General features: G+C 47.7%; 1 protein-coding gene across 3 annotated transcripts in view; it reads right to left on the bottom strand.

Moving 5' to 3' along the window:
- The window catches only part of TNKS2 (tankyrase 2), a 54,282-nt gene extending 53,388 nt beyond the window's left edge, over positions 1–894 (bottom strand). Inside the window, exon 1 of one of the 3 annotated variants that reach the window (XM_059729968.1) lies at positions 609–894. In XM_059729968.1, coding sequence (XP_059585951.1) covers positions 609–804 — 196 coding nt within the window. In that variant the 5' untranslated portion in view covers positions 805–894. The remainder of the gene's footprint in view (positions 1–608) is intronic. The other 2 variants (XM_059729967.1, XM_059729966.1) reach the window with 2 other exon arrangements.
- Positions 895–18,883: the final 17,989 nt, after the last annotated feature.

Here is an 18,883-nt window from a genome sequence, read left to right as displayed (position 1 = left end):
ACAGATGAATAAAGATTTTTGATTAATAATAAAAAACCTTGATGAGTGAAGAATTAAGGGATTGAAAGCAAACAAGTGGGTGCCCGGCTTAATTAAAGGAAAACATTCTCAAGGAAGAATGATTTGAATCAGCTAGCGGGGCACCCTGCTCATGAACACATGGCTCCACGGACTTAAAAAGCCGACTGATCACTTTGGAGGTCAGGATGGAAACCACCCGTCTCAGAAGACGGCAGCCGTGGGGGCTTTTTGTGGGCTAATGCACCTGGGTGCAAACTTCTGAATAAAAGCACTGGGGCCAAGACACTGCTCAACCAGTGCAGGGCCGGTATTTGTGAGGCCCTGCGCTGCGTACAGCACCTTGCTCCCAGGTCCTGTGGCGCGACGCTCTACCCCGCCGTGACCCCCCGGCAGAGACTAGAAGTCGCCCGTGCCAAGCAGCTGGTCCCAGTTACGTGGCTGCCAAAGACCACTCGTGTCCCAGCGCTCGGGGACACCCTGGTGCCGCCTGCCGGGGGCGGCGGTGGCGGCGATGTCGCGGTGCAGGGCCGGCCCAGGCGCGAGGCGGGGCGGGGCAGCCCGGCGGGAGGCAGCGGGCCCGGCCGTACCTGCGGCGAAGTGCAGCGGGCTGGACTTCCTGCCCGCCGTGTCGCGGCTGTTCACGTTGTCGGGCCGCACCAGGCGCTTGACGCGCTCCACGTCCCCGTTGCGGCAGGCCTCGAACAGCTCCCGCGCCGGCTCCGCGCCCCCGCAACCCGGCGCCTCAGCCAGCGCCGCCCCGCCCGCGCACCGCCGCCCCGCCATGCCCGGCCCGGCCCCGGGGCAGCGGCGCGGAAGCCTCCGAGCGGGCGACACGGCCACTGCCTCCCTGCAGCTCCCGGCGGCCGAGAAGGCCCGGCGCGCAGGCGCACTGACAGCGCCGCGGAAGTGGGGGAGAACGAGCGCGAGACCAACGTGCGCGCGGCGCATGCGCTGTCCCGCCGGGCTCCGCTCGGGGGCTTTGGCCTCTGCCCTGCAGGGCCGCGGGCGCTCTCGGGCGCCCCCTGCAGGGTCTGGGTGGCGCCGCGTGTCCCCCTCCCTGTCCCGGGCACTCCCGGCCGTCCTAGACCGGGGAGCTCGTGGGGGCGGGGCCGGAGGCGTCCGCGTTCATGGTGGATCTCGGTCCCTGTCCCGGCAGCACACGGTCACCATGAGCGTGGCTTGTAACAGTGTGCTGGGTTTTGTTTCCATGCAATAGAAGTTTTGCTGCTTTAATTATGCCAATAGCGTGAGTGGTGGGAGTAATGCAGCACCAGTATAAAAGTCCCCCAAATTAGGGCACCAGTGTAACTGCACTGGGGCTTTTACTGGTACAGGTGTGCCAGAAAAACCTCATGTTCTTGACCAACTCTTAGACTAGTAAAATGCTGGGGTGTAGAGCAGCCCGTAGGCTAGGTGCACAGGGCAGGCGGCCACCAAGACTGATTACCAGTGAATGGATCCAACTGCCCAAGCAAAGGAGCAGCCAATGTACAGGACAGTGTCCTGGGCAAAACCAGCCCAGAGGCCCTGGAGACTTTACATCTGATCCCTGGGATATAGCTATTGAATGCTGTGGGCATTAGGCTCATACTCCAAAGAAATTGGGGGTTGCTTAAATGTTGCTGCTTTGAGGGTGTGACGGACAGAGAGGCTAGAAAAATATCATTTGCATTGCAGGATCAGTGTCCCGGCACAGCTGATCTGATTTGACAGGTAGAGACATCACCTGAAGATGTCCTGTAGGGTCAGGCCCCTCCAGGGTCTGCAGGGGCCCAATCCTGGTTCCCAGGTGCGATGTGGAGTGGAGAACCCAATGGGATTCCCTTGCTCTGCAGCATGAAACATGCCCCAGAATCCCCTGCAAGAGAATTCCCTTGATGTGCTTGCAGCCATGTGCCGTAGGGTGAAGAGGGGGCTATGACTGCGATGGAAGCAGTGGCTTGTGGGAAGCGTGGGTTCCCTGTCATTTCATATTGCTGGGGTTGGGCTTTCAGACACCCTTTGCAATGTCCCTGGGCAAACAGTTACCACATTTTTTGTGGCAGCAGATTTTGGGTTTTGTCTCAGACACTGGAAGCGGGGGACCAAGTACTCCCTGAAGGGCCCAGCCAGCAGCCTGCACCCAGGGGCATGTCTGTCCGTCCCCGCCCCTCCCCCCCACCAAAAAAAAAAAAAATCAGTACTCCACTGGATGCCTGTTTCTACCCAGAGAGGAAATATGAGTTTGTTAAGAGAATATAAAATTGGTTCTGTCTCATCTTGTAAGTCAGCAGTAAGCATATTTAGCTGGGATTACTATGAATTTTAAGACTCAGTATGACCAAGTAGTGTTTTAAGGTAAAAATAGTTAGTTTTACAAAGTTTGTCGGTCAATATCACTTGTCATAGGTCACCAAAAGGAGGGAATCTTGGTGCCTGAAACTAAGTCAGATCTCCAGAGTGATAAATGGCTTATATATTGGGCACGTCTATGTGAGATGTTTACTAGGGAGTTGCCTAATGAGCTCTGCAGTGAATGTCTCGGTGTCTACACATATGGCCCTATTAGGTCATAGGAAACTAATACACTCCACAGCAGGTTAGTACTTGTAAATACAAGTGTGGAGTTTTTTCATGCACAGCAATGCATGTGTAGATGCTGATGGAGCTGGCTGGGTCAATAGAGTGCTTCAGTGTGTGGGCTGCCTACCAGCTATCCTTGCACTGAAGCACCCTTGTGCCGCAGCCAGCCCTTCCACAGCAAGTTGAGCTAGGTTGGAGTAGCCACAGGCTGGCAGGCTGACCCCCCCAGGGCCTCCTGCCAATCAGGCTGCTCTGACCAGGCTCGATGTGCTACAGTCCTGGGTGCACATGTAATTGCAGCACTCACGAGCAATAAACTCTGGCATGATATGCACTGGAGTTTATTGTGTTGCATTAATTGGCACATGTAGATGCGCCCATTGGGTAGCATATACTACTGGAATAGAAGCATAAAAATAATGATATTTCTCCCAGAAACAAATCAGGGCAAGTGTTCCAGCACCTGAGGGGCAGTTCTTAAGGACAAAGAAGAGAGGAAGGTGCAGCTAGCCCTGCAACTGTGACCAAGGTCCATTAATTTGTGAGGGCATGGACACATACTAACACTTAGAATATGGCTGAAAGTGAAGTGGACAGACATATAAGCCAACTACACCAGTTTAAATATGTCTGGTAGGCTGTCAATAGACATCTAATTTGACATGGATCTGGTTGTCTCAGAGTTTGGCCCAGATCAAAACAAGTGTGGCACAGCCATTTACACGTCACCCTTCCAAGATTTATTGCTGCTCCTTAGAGACATAAATTACCATGTCAGGAAAAAGCATTAGCACATTTTATCCTGAATATTTCAGAGGCATTTGAAGTGCAACAATGAACTTAGCAGACAAGGTTCTTTAGGTAAATGTGATATCTTTTATTAGACCAAATAAATAGTTGGAAAAATTATTCTTTGCAAGCTTTCAGGCAAAAACATCCTTCAGGCCTAGGGAGAATCTGCTGTTACTTTGTGTTCTCCTGGATGGAATAGAAGCTGATATACAAAATGCAAGTCTGTGAAAATTCAAATACATGGCAGTGAGGATCAGAAGCCATGGGATGGTAGGTTCTGGAATATGAAACAATTATTTGGCCATTTTCTGACTTCTGAAAAAGAAGTGGCAGAGGGAGAGGTGAGAGCTGTGAATGGGAGCAGTAGATACAGTTGCTTTTGATAGGTTTGAGATAGGTGGGTGGGTGAGTAATGTTGACAGATATACAGTGAACTTAACATCTGTTAGATCCTGGGAAAAAAGGCTTTCTCCCAGGACAAATGCAATGTTTATTTGTAGTCAAACAGTTTAAAAGTGTAACTGGAAAATCAAGTACTATTTTGAACCAGTTCACTGTGAACCAGTTCAGTTTTATGGGGAGCACTTTAGACAATGCTTAGCTGCTGGCCCAATGGTTGGAGTATTTTGCTGGGAAGCAGGAGACATGTTCAAACCCCTTGGGCTGATATAACTCAAATCTGCTCCTTCACAAAGTGCCTTGACCTCTAGGCTACTGGGCTAAAAGGAGAGGGGGCAGCCCTCCTAAACACTTCCAGAAGGTAAACATGCAGGGCAATCCTATTTTCAAGGGATGAAAACAGAATCCCAAAGTGTGCGTAAGGGGCAACAACTCCACCAACATGACTACTTATGTGCCACTTGGGCACATGAAAAGGAAATAAGACTTAACATACAGATTTTACAACAAAAGGTGATCTTTGAGAAGAAAGTCTACTACAATCTTTACAACATGGCAGCTATGAATGCTCCCTTATTTAGGGACCGAAATAAGTGGCTTCAAAAGTGCTGAGCCATTGAAGTCAATATGTATATTACCTCACAAGGCTATATGATGGAATTTAATACCACAGGCATTTCTCAGTAGCACAGTCTACACGACACTATTTTATTTTGTGGGGGGGGGGGGTATGCTTTTCTGAAAATGTAATGAAAAAGTTAAAAATAGATTAAAAAACTAGCAGTCTCTTAAAATGTTATGACCTTTTAGATCTAAGATAAAAAACATTTAAACTACATCATGAACATGTCTACATGAGATGCTGACTGCGCAGTAGCCTAATAATACTGCACAGTAGCGTGTCACAGCACAGACAATGCTAATATGTTAGTGTGCAGTATTATTAAAAGACATGCACCGATGCTACTGTACAGTAACTCTAGTTACTATATATTTATTCGGTACTTGCTTATACAAGTACTAAATAAATATGCAGTAACCACTTCGTAGTAGTTGTCTTGTGTAGATGAGCCCAGTTATACTAAAAAGCACCGCTGTTACAAGTTACTTGTGCTTCTGCAAGGCTCTGCAGCAGCTGGAATATGGAACTGCATCATGGTTCACTTTTCTCTGAGAACCTGCAGTAACTGGAATGAAGGGGAGAAAGTAAGTTTTAAATTCATATGTAGTAGGAGCTTGATTCTTTAAGGTGTGGAATGTAATCGACTCTCACTGAGGTGAATGAGTCAAAACCTCAGCAACTTGAAGGACCAGTCCATTAATATCTCCTCATTCTGACTTTTTTCACACTTATTGTAGAACACCCAAATCCAGAAAAACAGCTAAAGTTTTAGCTTTCATTTATTAACCACATCTCAAATTATGAAATAGCAATTAAGACTGTAGCAGATTTAGTAAGTGCAGTGAGCTTTCTCTAAGATACTGGACTCAATCATTTATTTTGAAAACATGCTTGACTAGACACTAGATGGCAGAAGAATGCAAGAGAAAAGTCTCTGTGCAGAACTATTTTCTTGCTATTTTCCAGTTGGTCTAATAAAAGATATAATTTTGGAACCAAGAGTTCTAGTTTTGTGTATGTCTGTGTGCAGACTGACACTCCTGCATGGCTTAATTATGGAAGGGGGAAAATAATTTCCTTTTTCCTTGTGAAAAATAAAAGGAACTCATATTGAGGGATATCTTCTTGCCAATTGGCATGCAAACCCATCCACTTTATGACTTTCAAATTTTTCCTTTTTATTTTTCCTATGGAATTTCCCAAATCTTTCCATTTGTTACCCATAACAACCTGTTTTGCTGTTAGAATCAATGATTACTGCACTATCACCAATAAAACTGTCACAATGTCAAACAGTATTTTTCGCTTCCAAAGAACTGCTGAAATGCATCTTGGTTAGGCTCCTCTGAGGTAAGATTCAGAAAAATAATGAATTCATAAGCAAAATACAGGAACTGTGAAGCAGATGGATAAAGACAACAAAAGAACTTTGGAAGAGAAATTAGGGTTAGAGATTTTTTTTGTTTTATTACTGATAAACAGCATTGTTAGAAGTCTGAATAATCTTCTTACATAACTAGTAAGAGTGGATGATAAATATAAGAGAAAGGATATACAGCAGAGTCAAGGCAATACAGAGGCTGGGCACAGTAAGCGTATATACAAAGTTTTATTTTTTGAGATAGATTTAGGTTTTTAGACCAGGTCTTCCCTCTTGGTCCATCAAACTCTTCAGCCAGTCATCTCAGACAAGCAGAAAGTTGTTCCATTTCTTTTTTGACCAGCAGGTGGGGGGAAAGCAAAATAAATGAGAAAAAGAATAAAATGAGGTTGTAGCTGAGAAAGACCTGAAAGAGCTGAATCACTTCAGGGAGTGAGCCTATGGGAGCTGACACCAAAATGGTTGCTCCAGGAAAAGGGGAAACAGCTATGAGATGTAGACAAGCTGCGGCAACAGGACATTCAGTCATTAGAAATATTAATAACTATGTATGCAGTGACCATGAAAACTAGTCAGTGACCTGTCCCTTAGATGTGCAGGCGGTAGATCACGTGATACACCTAGATACATTTTTAGGGGACAGTCTGTGATCACAGTGCCAAAACTGGTAGCAATGCACACCACCCAGAATTGGAGCCTGGTTGACTGGAGTTACATTCTGGCTGCCAGCAGACTCCCAGCAGGCTCCCAGCTGCAGGAGCATGACAGCTGCAGCTTCCCCAGCCCTCAGGACCCCAGGTAAGGCATCCCCTACCCCACCCAGGGTAACCTGCTGTGTACCACAGCATGCATGGCACAGGCGTTCCCCGGGGGACAAGTAGCAGACACAAGATTTGCCGCTCCTTCTTGTCCCTGGGAAAACAAATGTTCACACATAGATTCATAGATTCATAGATACTTTTTATATGCTCCCCTTTTAGTCTGCAGGCTGCCCTGGATTTCTCTGGTCAGCCAAGGAAGCCTCCTGGCCCCTTTCCCTCTTTTTCCTTGCATCGGGATCGTCTCCCTCTGTGCCCGAAGGATCATTTCCTTAAGGCACAGCCACCTTTCCTGGGCTCCCATCTCTTCAAAACTCCTACTTTGCAGTGCGTCCTTGACTAATCGCCTGAGTTCATTTAAATCAGCTTTCCTAAAGTCTAGCACTTTCACCCTACTAGTTACCTTACCCACTCGATGCCTTATGGTGAATTCTATTATTTGGTGATCACTGGCCCCCAGATGGCTACTGATCTGTAGGTCCCCTGCGTCCTGCGTCCAGGCGTTTTGTAACCTGGTCATAAAAAGAGACTAGATTAGTCAGGCATGATCTACCTGCTATGAAACCGTGCTGGTTTCCCCTCAGCATAATTTGTCCTGCCGGGCTCTTGCAAATGTGAGCCTTGATAATTTTTTCAAAGACTTTGCCTAGGATGGAGGTGAGACTGACTGGCCTATAATTGCCCGGGTCCTCCTTCCTCCCCTTCTTGAAAATGGGGACCACATTGGCTCTTTTCCAGTCCTCCGGGACCTGGCCCGTGCGCCACAAGTGTTCAAATATTACCGTCAGTGGCTGTGCAATGACATCAGCCAGTGCCTTTAGTACCCTTGGATGGAGCTCATCCGGGCCTGCCGACTTAAAGGCATCCAGTTCCTTCAAGTGACTCTGCACCATCTCAGGGTCTACGCTTGGTAGTCTGGCACCTTGCTGCTGCCTCTCTACAATCCCAGTGAGAGACTTGTCGTGCCCCTCGCTTAGGAACACTGAGGCAAAGAACTCATTGAGGAGTTCAGCCTTGACACCCCTGTCCGTCACCAATTGCTTCTGCCCTTTTAGAAGGGGTCCTATTCCTCCCTGGGCCTTCCTTTTACTCCCTATATATCTAAAAAACAATTTTTTGTTATCCTTTACTTGGGATGCCATCCTCAGCTCCATGGTAGCTTTGGCCCATCTAACTGCCTCCCTACAAGTGCGAGCAGAGGAGGTACACTCCTCTTTGGTAATCTCTCCCCGTTTCCACTTCTTATATGCTCCCTTTTTAGTCTGCAGGCTGCCCTGGATTTCTCTGGTCAGCCAAGGAAGCCTCCTGGCCCCTTTCCCTCTTTTTCCTCTCATCAGGATCGTCTCCCTCTGTGCCCGAAGGATCATTTCCTTAAGGAACAGCCACCTTTCCTGGGCTCCCATCTCTTCAAAACTCCTATTGTGCAGTGCGTCCTTGACTAATCATGTGAGTTCATTTAAATCAGCTTTCCTAAAGTCTAGCACTTTCACCCTACTAGTTACCTTACCCACTTGACGTCTTATGGTGAATTCTATTATTTGGTGATCACTGTCCCCCAGGTGACTACCACTCGTGTGGACGTGGCCATTGAGAGCAAAGAAATAACTTTAAAAAATACACAAACAGGGTGGCAAAGTTAAGGAAAAGGAGTTAAATTAAAATAGACGCAAAGCCCAAACTACTGGATAGAGTCTTGTTTCTGGTTGAGAACTTGATGCAGCCGAAAAGGAACCAGGGTCTGGTTACAACTCCTGAATTTGCATTTGGGCTCTGGTCTGTGCGTTATTATAGAAGTAGGATATAAACTAACCAATAAGGTGTCTAGATTTTGTTGTCATCATTAACTCATTGCCATGAGCGCCACAGTGTGTTTCAGGTAGAGGTGATCTACCCATGTCAGAAAAGTCATGTTGCCAATCTGGCAAGTAGCGTGTATAGCTGCCATAGTGCAATCTGAGATGGCTAACATGAATTCAAGTTTTGGTCAATACTTCAGCCCCCACTAGGGTTAGACAATTAATTTGAATGGCAAAAAACCAGCCTTCAATGAACTGAGGAGATCAATCATAACATTTCTATCGTGATAGCCATATTGAAATCCAAGATGGCTGCTGTGAATTTACAGCTTTATTCATTATTATATACCCAAAGAGACTCACCCTTATTGTCCTTAAGCAAACATTACAATGGAGCATATAGGATCACTGAGTTCAGCGAAGTATGGGAGTTACAACTCAGAATCTACAAGATGCATCATATGTCTTGAAGTAGGCTAGCAATCAACAGTTGGCCAAAGTATACCTGCTGGACTTGCACGAATAAATGAAGCACTTGTTCAACCTAGGACAGTCGCTAAGTTTGACACTTTTTATGGCAGTATTCTTGACAGACCATCATATTGTGTTGATCCTGCACTGCAACATTCCAAAAGCCTCAAGTGGCACTGTTCTTGTCACAGTTCTTTTACACACAAAGGACGTATTGAGAGATCATTAAGAAAGTTGCACAAGATGAAAGGAAAACCCTACCAACAACATCAAGTGAAGGAAACACTAGGACAGGTCATGTAATCCAGCAGCTCACTGGAGGATGTACATATTCTGCCAGAAATATTCTAATAAGAGACTGAGTCAAGTGTTGTCATTTGAATCAGCCAATGAAATACATACGCTGGCAGAGAAGAAAGAAGTGTTGCCAAATTGGTGTAAAAAATGTAATAGCGGCTGAAGCATGTTACCATCCTGAATGCAGGCAGAGGAACAATGGAACCAACAAGTCTTTCATTCCTATTCACATATGGAGACTGAGCAAGAAGATATTCTTCTAACTCTTGAAGCAAGAGCAGGGCATTAAGTAATCAATGAACTAGATACCAGTTTTGCATAGAAAAATGTGTACAGTCTGACAGATAAACTTGAAAGATATTGAGATTTAATAGAAGATGGAGGTGGTGGATGTCCTCTGACCACACTGAAGCAAATGAATCAAGAACGTCAGAGAGTCATTCAGTTTCAGCACCAAAGAAATGCAAATCTTCCACTCCTTGTCTTCCAAACTGTGACAACTGGTAAAGCCGTACAAGCAATTGTAACTTTGCATATAAATGATGAGGAAGCCACTGGCCTGAAGTTCAGAGTAGAGTTTTCAGAGATGCAAAATTGTACTATGCTGCTCTCAAGATCAAAGCAGATTTGAAAGTTATAGCCAACATGAAGGGATACAGCAAGCCCAAATGAAGAGTTAAGCCCCAAAAATGCATTCCTGATGGTCTTTATACTTTGATTTTTGATTTTGGAAGATTACAATGATGACATAGATGTTGGAAGCCATGCACAAGATAAGAATCTAAACAGAGTTGTACTCAATATATGTCAAGATTTGATTTACCTGCAATCAAGGGGCAAAAAGCTAATGCTAAAACATGTTGGGTAAGTATTGCTAATGTATCATACAGCTAGATCTAAGAGGCTGGTACAAAGTCTCCATGCTGCTGGATGCAGCATACTGTATGACAGTTCATTGCATTGAGACCACAATTGCTGAGAAAAACTTAATGGAATTGTTATCCCAAGGAATCTCATTCCCAGTCATTTTGTTCAGTTTTCATCGGACAACATTGACATCTTGGAGGAAACACTGGATGGAAATAAACATTTCATTTTACAACGTGAATTGTAGCATTTCAAAGAGGACCGTCAAAACCAATTGAGATTGAAGAAAGCACCAACATAATAGGAAGGAAAAGAACCTTGAGAGATGTACCACCTGAATTTAACAAAATCATCCTGGTGATGATAACCCATCACAAGTCATTGAAACCACCCATCCATAGTACAGGTAGTGACATGAATGAAAAATTCAACAACACCACTGTTCAACAGATGTCAGCAGAGCTACCATGGATTCTGGGTAGAATATCAGCCGACAACCAGGAGAATGTTGCCGTACCAGGTTGGATAGCACTTAACCAGTTTCTTTCTGATGATACTTCACCATCAATTGTTGGATTTTGTTCTAAGATGCTGGCGCAGGCTGTAGAGTATGACACAATTCAAACTGTCATTATACAAAGTAAAACAATTGCAGGATGCCTGGGACAACAGCACACAGTCATAATGTTTGATCAGGCATTGTACTGCAAAGCAAATGAACTTGTGTGGGCTCAGCCAGAAGAGACAGAAAGAGTAGTCATTCAACTGGGAAATTTCCATATCATCATGATTTACCTAACAGCTACTGATCAGCATTCCACCACTTCAGGACTTGAAGATTGTTGGACAGAAAGCAGATTATTTTCAGAAAACACCACCACCAACATAATGAAAGGAAAATTGTACAACTGTGCTATCAGACCACACAAGATAACATTTGAAGCAATATGGTATATTTTGATAAACTAATTCATTGTGTGGTTGTCCAGTTCAAACAAAGGATTATATTATGATGTTGTTGACCAACTTTCCTGTAGTTGTCTTCAGAAATAGCTGTTGTCTTCAGAAATGATGATTGCGAAGCAGGAAGGAATGCAGTGAAAGAACTATTAGTGCATCTGCTCAGAACTGTCACTCTACTTCAAGAATTTGTGGAAGAATACTCCCATCAAGGTATATTCAAGTACAGGATGAAGTATTGGAAATAGTTAATACTCTCTTGTGCTTCATCAGAGATGAACCAGAAGGAAACTGGCATGAACATTTATGTGCCTTTGGAGAAATACTTCTGGTGATAGCTGTGCATGACAATGGGATCCAGTATATCTTGAATGTATGAAGGGTTTAGCGAATTTTGCTTCTATGCTATATGCTGAGTTTATGGAAGGAGGATTCAGGGTCAAGACAACTAATCTCCCATTTGTGAACATTTCAGCTGACCAAGCAATAGAGCACGCTAATAAGGTTTGTAAAATTGCCGGTGGCAAAGTAAACATAACACGCAACGAACCAGTTAGACAATGATGGGAGCTAAACTACAATAAAAGAGGTCACCTAACTGAGATGGTAAATTAAATGTTTGGAATCAATACAGCAACATCTTTCGATCATAACGCAAGACAAAGGACATGACTGAAACAAGAATATGATGAAGTCAAGTTGATACAAAAGCAGTTAAATTTTTTTCACTTGTTTAAGGTTTCCAATTGTCGCAGAGCACTTAGGTGCAATGCTCCTAAGAAAGGAGAAAACTGCTAGGGAAAGAGCCCTAGCAGTGAGTGACGAGCCCAGCTGCGGGTTGCCAGGGCAACCAGAGGAGGTCAGCTGACCAGAAGGGGCAGGGCCTGGCTCCCATTTAAAGCCCAGGGGCTGAGGCCAGACTAGCAGTTCCTTGCCAGCAACCAAGGAGGAAGGAGCTCCCTCTCTCAGGGAAGAGAGGAGAAGCTTGAATGCAGGAGCAGCATCTAACACTGCTGTGGGGTGAAGTATCCCCGGTAGGCTTGAATGGGGTTATAGCTGGGCGGCATCTGTTTATGTTGTAGCCAGGGGGCTTGCGTTTTGTTTGCTTTGTTACCGGTGGTTTGGGTGAGGCTATTGGGGGTTGGAGGAGGCCTCATAGGGGACCCACAGCAGTGTGGGGACCCCAGCGCCAGTGAGGGTGCAGCAGTTGGGGTGCACTGACCCCAGCCCCAGAAAGGGGGCAGTTGAGAGGCCCCAGAGAGAGGGGCGTGGATGAGAAGCCCCAGAGAAGGGGGGCAGCATTTGAGAAGCCCCAGTGCAGGTGTGGAGAAGCCCCAGAGAGAGGGCAGTATTATTGTGGAGAAGCCCTAGAGAGAAGGGGGCAGCGAAGAGCCCCAGGGAGGGGGCTGCATTAACGAGTGCCAGAAAGGGCTTAGGGTGAGACGAGGGCCCAGAGAGGACAAGGGGCCAGATTATAGCAAGGCCAAGACTGAACAATGTTTATTCCATCTGTGAGGCTTGGGGCGTGGTAAAGGGATGGTTGGAGCCATGCATAGTCCATAAGGCTAGGGTGCCCCTGCAGCACCCATTGCAGAGCGGGACCCACAAGGGGTCCGGGAGTCCACGGGGTCAGATATTGCAACAGACCTTGTCCAAGATGATGATGTAAGGCAGCCTCCCATATATTTATACTCCATCAAAGACGTGGCGGGCAAGAAGTGAGGGTGCCCTTTGGGCCAACTTGGCATGGGAAGGGGGCCTTGGGGAGATCATGGCTATCCTGCAAGACCCTGTGCTGTGACACCAATGATGAGCTGTCACATATTTCTACATGAGATGTGGTGCAAGATGATATTGTATTAGATATTCTGAATGCACATGATAACAGTGTTCATAATTTGTCTTCCTTTATCCAGAAATGTCTTACTGCACATGCTACTGAGAGCTTATATGCAAATATACCCAAATCAAAAGTGAAAACCTTCAAGGATGTAAAGTCAACTATGGGATGGTACAGCAAAATGAAACAGATGCAGAATGTAAAGGAGATCCAGCAAAGGCTAGTCACAGTGGTTATAGCAGGTAAAAAGTTTGACATGCACTCTTCCTACAGCATGAACTGTCTGGATACCCTCTGTCAATTTTAAACCCAACAAATCACTCAACATACTGACAACCATCTTGGATTCCAATATGGCAGCTACATGCACTACTTGCTAGATTGTCACCATAACTTTTCTGACATGGGTAGATCACCTCTACCCATGAATGTTGCATGCCCCTGGAGGCTGGGTTTGGTACGGTGAGCTCCTGCAGGCAGCAGCAGCACTGTCGGTGGTGAGAGCATGGTGGTGGTAAGCAAGGAACTCATGCAGGCAGCTGCAGCGCTGTTGGCGGTGGGGGGGGGGGGTGTCAAGCACCAACTATCAGTTAGTGACCACCCACAGATGCCACCAGCAGTGATCGCGGACCTTCCACAGATGCCACTGGCGGTGTCGGTGGCAACTAACCACAGGTGCTGCCAGCAGTGTCAGCGGCACCTTTATCACAGGGGTGTACCACCACGCTCGGGGGCTGCACATGCACCCACGTACACCCCCCTACACGTTTCCAATGCTGCTACCCAAAATACACTATGACCACTTGTGGCGATTAAGGTGCCCATGGGGTGATACCTTTTACCTTCTTTTTTTACCCTACTATAGGCTACATCAGGCTGACAGGCTCCACACAGACTCTCCACCAGGTGAGAATAGCCAGAGCAGTGCTCTAACCCATGATCATTCCTGCCCTGGCATGCACTCTTAGCATTGCCAGCTTTATGTCACCAGCTGACTCCCCTTACACTAGCAAAACTCTCGGCTGAGTCAGATTTCACTGCTCTTGTGGCTCCAGGCAGCTCAGAGGGATCAGAAGACAGGAGGGAATCTTCCCACCTTCACCCCCCCCCCCCCCCCAAATTTATCAATGGAAGAAACTTGAAAACTAACATAGGCAGACTGCAGAGAAGAGAACCTTGAGGTAGTAGGCCTTTCTGAAACATGTTGCCATGACCAAAAAGAGGGTTACCTAGGTTTCTGAGACAGAGTGATTCTAGTGTAGTGGGAGAAAAATTCTTCAAAGAGAGCGCCACGGACAGAATCTGGATAGACTTAAACTTCAAGTCGTATGAAGTATTTTAGCAAAACCTTTTTTTTTAAGTTAGTCTCCAGATCAGTAAAATGACATTGACTATCCAGCGTCAAGGGATGTAGAGACACAACTAAGTCTAATGAGGTAATAATATGGTACTTTGCCTGTCCACATATAAATTGGCTAAATGTCAATATAGGGGCAACATAGGGAGTTTTGACGAATTGTCACAGGCTGGGCCAGCAATCCCCACCCTCCGCAAAAATTCACCAAAACTCCCTATGTTGATGGGGCCGCAGGCAGATGGGGAGCAGTGTTTGGGAGCGGAATGGGTGTGTGAGGCCGGGCTCGTAGGGTGTGGTCATGGCGGGGGGGGGGGGGTACATTGTGGGGCCAGGGCAGAGCCACAATCCAGTCCTGCACACCTCTGCCTGTGGGGGGGGGGGGGGCAATTTTGTGGGGGGCACGTGCACGCGTGTGTGTGTGTGTGTGGGGGGGGGGGGGGGGACTGCCTGGGCACTAGGTCTCAGGAACTGGCTGCAGATGAAGGGAGGGAGGAAGGGCCAGGGTGTGCATGCAGCAGAACTTGCCTGGGTGGTACAGTTCATGGTTGCCCCTTCAACACTTCATATGGGGCTAAGCCCTGCCCACTTCAGCCCGTGCTGACTGGGCTGGCCCTGGGCAGCATGCACAGCTTACTGGCAGGGCTGCTTCCAATGTGGCTGCAGCTGCCTGGGTGCTGCTCAGCTTCCTTTGCCTCCCAGTAGCAGTTCCTCCTGTTCCTGCCCCTGCTCTGCCACTCTGGGCGAGGAGAAAACTTCAGCCAGGCAGCTCCTGCCCCTGCACCTGCTTTCCCCCGCCCCCACCCAGCTCCCTCCTGCCTTCCACCTGCTTCACCCCTGCTCATGCTAGGGTGGAGTGGGTGGAAGGCAGCTGGGAGCTGGAGCCACATGTGCTGGGGCAGGAGCCTCCTAGCCGAAGCTTTCTCCCCACCTGGAGTGATGCAGCAGGGGCGGGAGCAGGAGGAGGAGCTACTGATGGAGGCAAGGAAGCTGAGCAGCACCTGGGTGGCTGCAGCCGCACTGGGAGCAGCCCTGCCAGTAAGCTGCGTGTGCTGCTGGCCTGGCCTAGAGTTAGCAGGTGTGGGCAGGAGCATCGTGCTGGCTGCTCTGAGCGGGGCTTGGCCCTATGCAGAGCACCTCAGGAGCAACCGTGGGTAAGATTTTTATCCATTGGTGGGTGTGCCCTGTGGGCCAGATCCAATCAGTTTGCAGGCCAGATCCAGCCTGCCACTGCTTATTTTGCCCACCCTTGCTTTAAGACAAGACTTAGAGAGGCAATTTTTTCCAACAATTTAAAGAATGGCTTCTTGGAACAGATAGTTCCTTAGCATGGAAAAGGAAAAGCCAGTCCTAAGCAACACTTGATTCAAGAAGTAAGTATCATTTTGCCACGAAGTACTGATACCCCAATATAATGAAGTTGTCATATTAATTATATCCCTTGGGGGATGGATCAAAACCCAAACTTTAGGAAAGGACTTCTTGATATTATTATTATTATTTTTTTTTTTTTTTTTTTTTTTTTTTTTTTTTATTAAGGTAAAATAGATCCTGACATCAAATGGTCCTCATCTGAGAAACACTCAATGTATTTGCCTGAAAGTTCACCCACCAAAAACTTTGGTGTAAGGATAGCAGTCACCCACGAAAACATGTCTGTGTAGATGACAGTGCACATTCTTGGGGCTGGGAGTATGGAATAAACTTGCCCAGAAAGTAAGAACCATCACAAACCCTAGAACCTTCCTCTCCAGGTGCCACACACATGTTTGTTCACAATTCTGCCTTAACAAAGGCAAAGCTCATAGCATAACAACCTTACTAAAACACAACACTGCACATACAATTTGCCTGGAGTGGTACTGACAGAAAAAAGGAACACCATAAAATACATGTTAGTAGAAATACCTACTTATCAGAGAGATAGTATAGAGATGTTGAGGAATAGGTTGGGCTAGTTTAATGAAAATATAGGGAAAGAAAGGCAGAATTGGTACCTAGCTGGTAGCTATGGAAAAGAAAGATTTGGGGAAAGGTATGGGGTAAAATGAATGAAGTGTTTCAGCTAATTTTAATGAGACTATATACTTGTAATAAAAATAAGTTTTAAATGGTCAACAAATTTCATTCAGTTCCCTAGTTATTTTACTTCTGTATGAGCTGCAGACCTGAACTTGTCAGCAAAGGTAAAACCCAACAAGATCCTATTGTTTGAAATACAGTTAACTGTGATTCTTTCAAGCTGACAAGAATAGAAGAGGCTTAAGGTAAGCTGCGCAGTGAGAACTTTCATCTCCAGACTCCAGGAAGTTAGAAATGAGAGACATTTCTTCAGTCCCTGCCAGACAGTTTCCTACAGCTCAAGAGCTAGCTAGTATTTCTTCAGTAGTCAGTTGACAAATATTCAGCTGTAAGAGGCCAGAGGAAAGCAGGAAAAAAAAAAGTGTGCTGTATTTTATTGCCACATTTAAGTCAATAAAACTCACTTTGCTTCTTCATCCATTTGTTTACATATTTCCAATAATTTAGAGTACTGGCTAAGCAGAGAACTTTATAGGAGTCAGATTCACTTCCTAAGGCACAGAGGGTGCATCCAGATGAGCACACATGTGCCTCTTGCAGCATCTCAAACCAGTTTGAGATGCTGCAAGAGGTGTGCTGAGAAGAAAAAAACATTACCTGAACTGCATATTTGCAGTGCAGGCTTTAAATTTGATACCTGGATTTCCAGGTAAAAAAAAAACCACCCTGGACAAAACTGGGGCAGGGCATGGATCCCCAGCATGCCCTGAGGCAAGCCAGGGCTCACCTCCAGCCAGGGTGGCTGTGTTGGGGTTGTGTGGGAGGGGCTGGTCGGGGGGCATGGGTCCTCCACAGGGCTCACAGCCTGCCCCTGCAGCAGCAGTAGCTGTCGGGTGCTCAGGGCCTGGTGCGGGCAGAGCCCCCAGTGGTGCAGCACAGCGTGGCCCCGGCCGCTTCAGACCCAGCACCGCCTGTGCTGCTTGTCACAGGTCCAGCCTGATGTGGTGCAGCATGGGACTGTGTACCTTCAGGCAGCACGGGAGCCACTTGGGCTGTCACCTGGGGCCTGGCACTGCTCACAGGGACCACATGTCATGGCAGACTGGGCCCTGCCTCCATGGAACTGGCCCGACCTGATGGCACACAGGGCCCATGGAGGCAGAACCCAGCCCAGTGCCATGTGTGGTCCCTGTGAGTGGTGCTGAGTCTCGGGTAACAGCTGGAGTGGCCCAGTGCTGCCTGAAGGTGCATGGCTCCGTGCCTTACCAGGCTGGACTTGTGACAAGCAGCATAGGCAGTGCTGGGTCTGAGGCGGCTGAGGCCGCGCCATGCCGTGCCACTGGGGGCTCTGGCCACAGTGGGCCCTGAGCGCTTGCTGGCCGCTCCTTGCTGTGGTGGGGGGGCTGTGGGCCCTGCAGGGGTGGAGCTGTGGCCCTGTGAGGAGGTGCTGTGGCCCCAGTGGGGGGCAGTCCGTGAGCTGTGGGGCGGGGGCGCTATGCCCTGCAGGGGGCAGGGGACCTACCTCTCCCAAGCAGCCCCCCCTCTACACAGCCCCCCCACACTCACAGTCCCTCCCCAATCCACTCACAAACCCCACACCCCGAAGCCACCCCCACAAACCCCTCACCCACATACCTGGCCCTGTGGGTCAGAAGTGAGTGTACTGGGGTGGGGAGGGGGCTGTGGATTGAGTGAGAGGCAGGGGCATGGCGCTGGCATATCAGTGCTGCCTAAGTGTCGCATATCCTGGTGAGTGAAGGGGGTAGAGCGGAGGCATCTCGTCCGGGTCTGGCAGGCATGCAGCTGTGCGGCCACAGGTCCAAGGGGGTGGATGTTGTCACAGGTGGCAGCAGGTCACAGCCAGGCAGCAGCCCCCACTGCCAGACTGCTGCAGTGGGTAGAGGGGGCAGGGGCTACTCCAGGTTAGGGCTGCTTTAGCAGTCCAGCTGGCACAAGGGATAGTATTCTCAGATACCAAGTGGCCAGGCCTCAGAATATCCTGAGGGCAAGTAGCCCTGAGCTGCTCACCAGGGCAAGTTTTTATATTGCTGGGGCCAGTACAGGGTAAGTTTTTATACTTCTAGGCAGAGCCCCCAGTGGCGCCTCTAGCTCCCCCTGGCTGGTTGATCTGGGAGGAGCTGGGCAGGGTCATTTTAGCCCAAGTGACACAACTTGCCCCACACCAAAGTGCATGTCCAGGCATATGTGCTGATGCAAAAATCCCCGGCTCAAATTTGTGCTGCTCCTATTTGAGCTGCTGCAAGTGCACGTGCCTGCATGAGTAGATGCACCCAGGAAGTGCAAATTGCAGTCTTCAACACCTATGAGTGTTTATACATGTGCTCTGGGAGGCTGGGGAGGAGAGGCGGGCTTTAATTAGCACAGCTCCAAGAGCCACAATAATTAAAAGCACATGTAGCATCATGTGTACAGCGTCACAATGCTGAAAAATGGTGGTGGGGCGCTTTGAACTAAAGTTCATTGAACAAGCTCTAGTTTAAAGTGCTCCACCACCATTTTTCAGCATGGGGACATTGATACATTTTCAGCATGGATGTGTTCAAATCAGCAGGTCCAGATGATCTCCACCCCAGAGTGCTTAGGGAACTGGCAGAGGTCATTGCAGGACACCTGGCACAGCTTTACGAGCACTTGTGGTGCTCTGGCGAGGTGCCAGAGGA

This window comes from Alligator mississippiensis, chromosome 6 (assembly GCF_030867095.1).
Source record: "Alligator mississippiensis isolate rAllMis1 chromosome 6, rAllMis1, whole genome shotgun sequence".
Lineage (NCBI taxonomy): Eukaryota > Metazoa > Chordata > Crocodylia > Alligatoridae > Alligator > Alligator mississippiensis.
The sequence above is the reverse complement of the archived record's forward strand: the minus strand, read 5'-3'. Positions and strand labels throughout refer to the sequence as shown.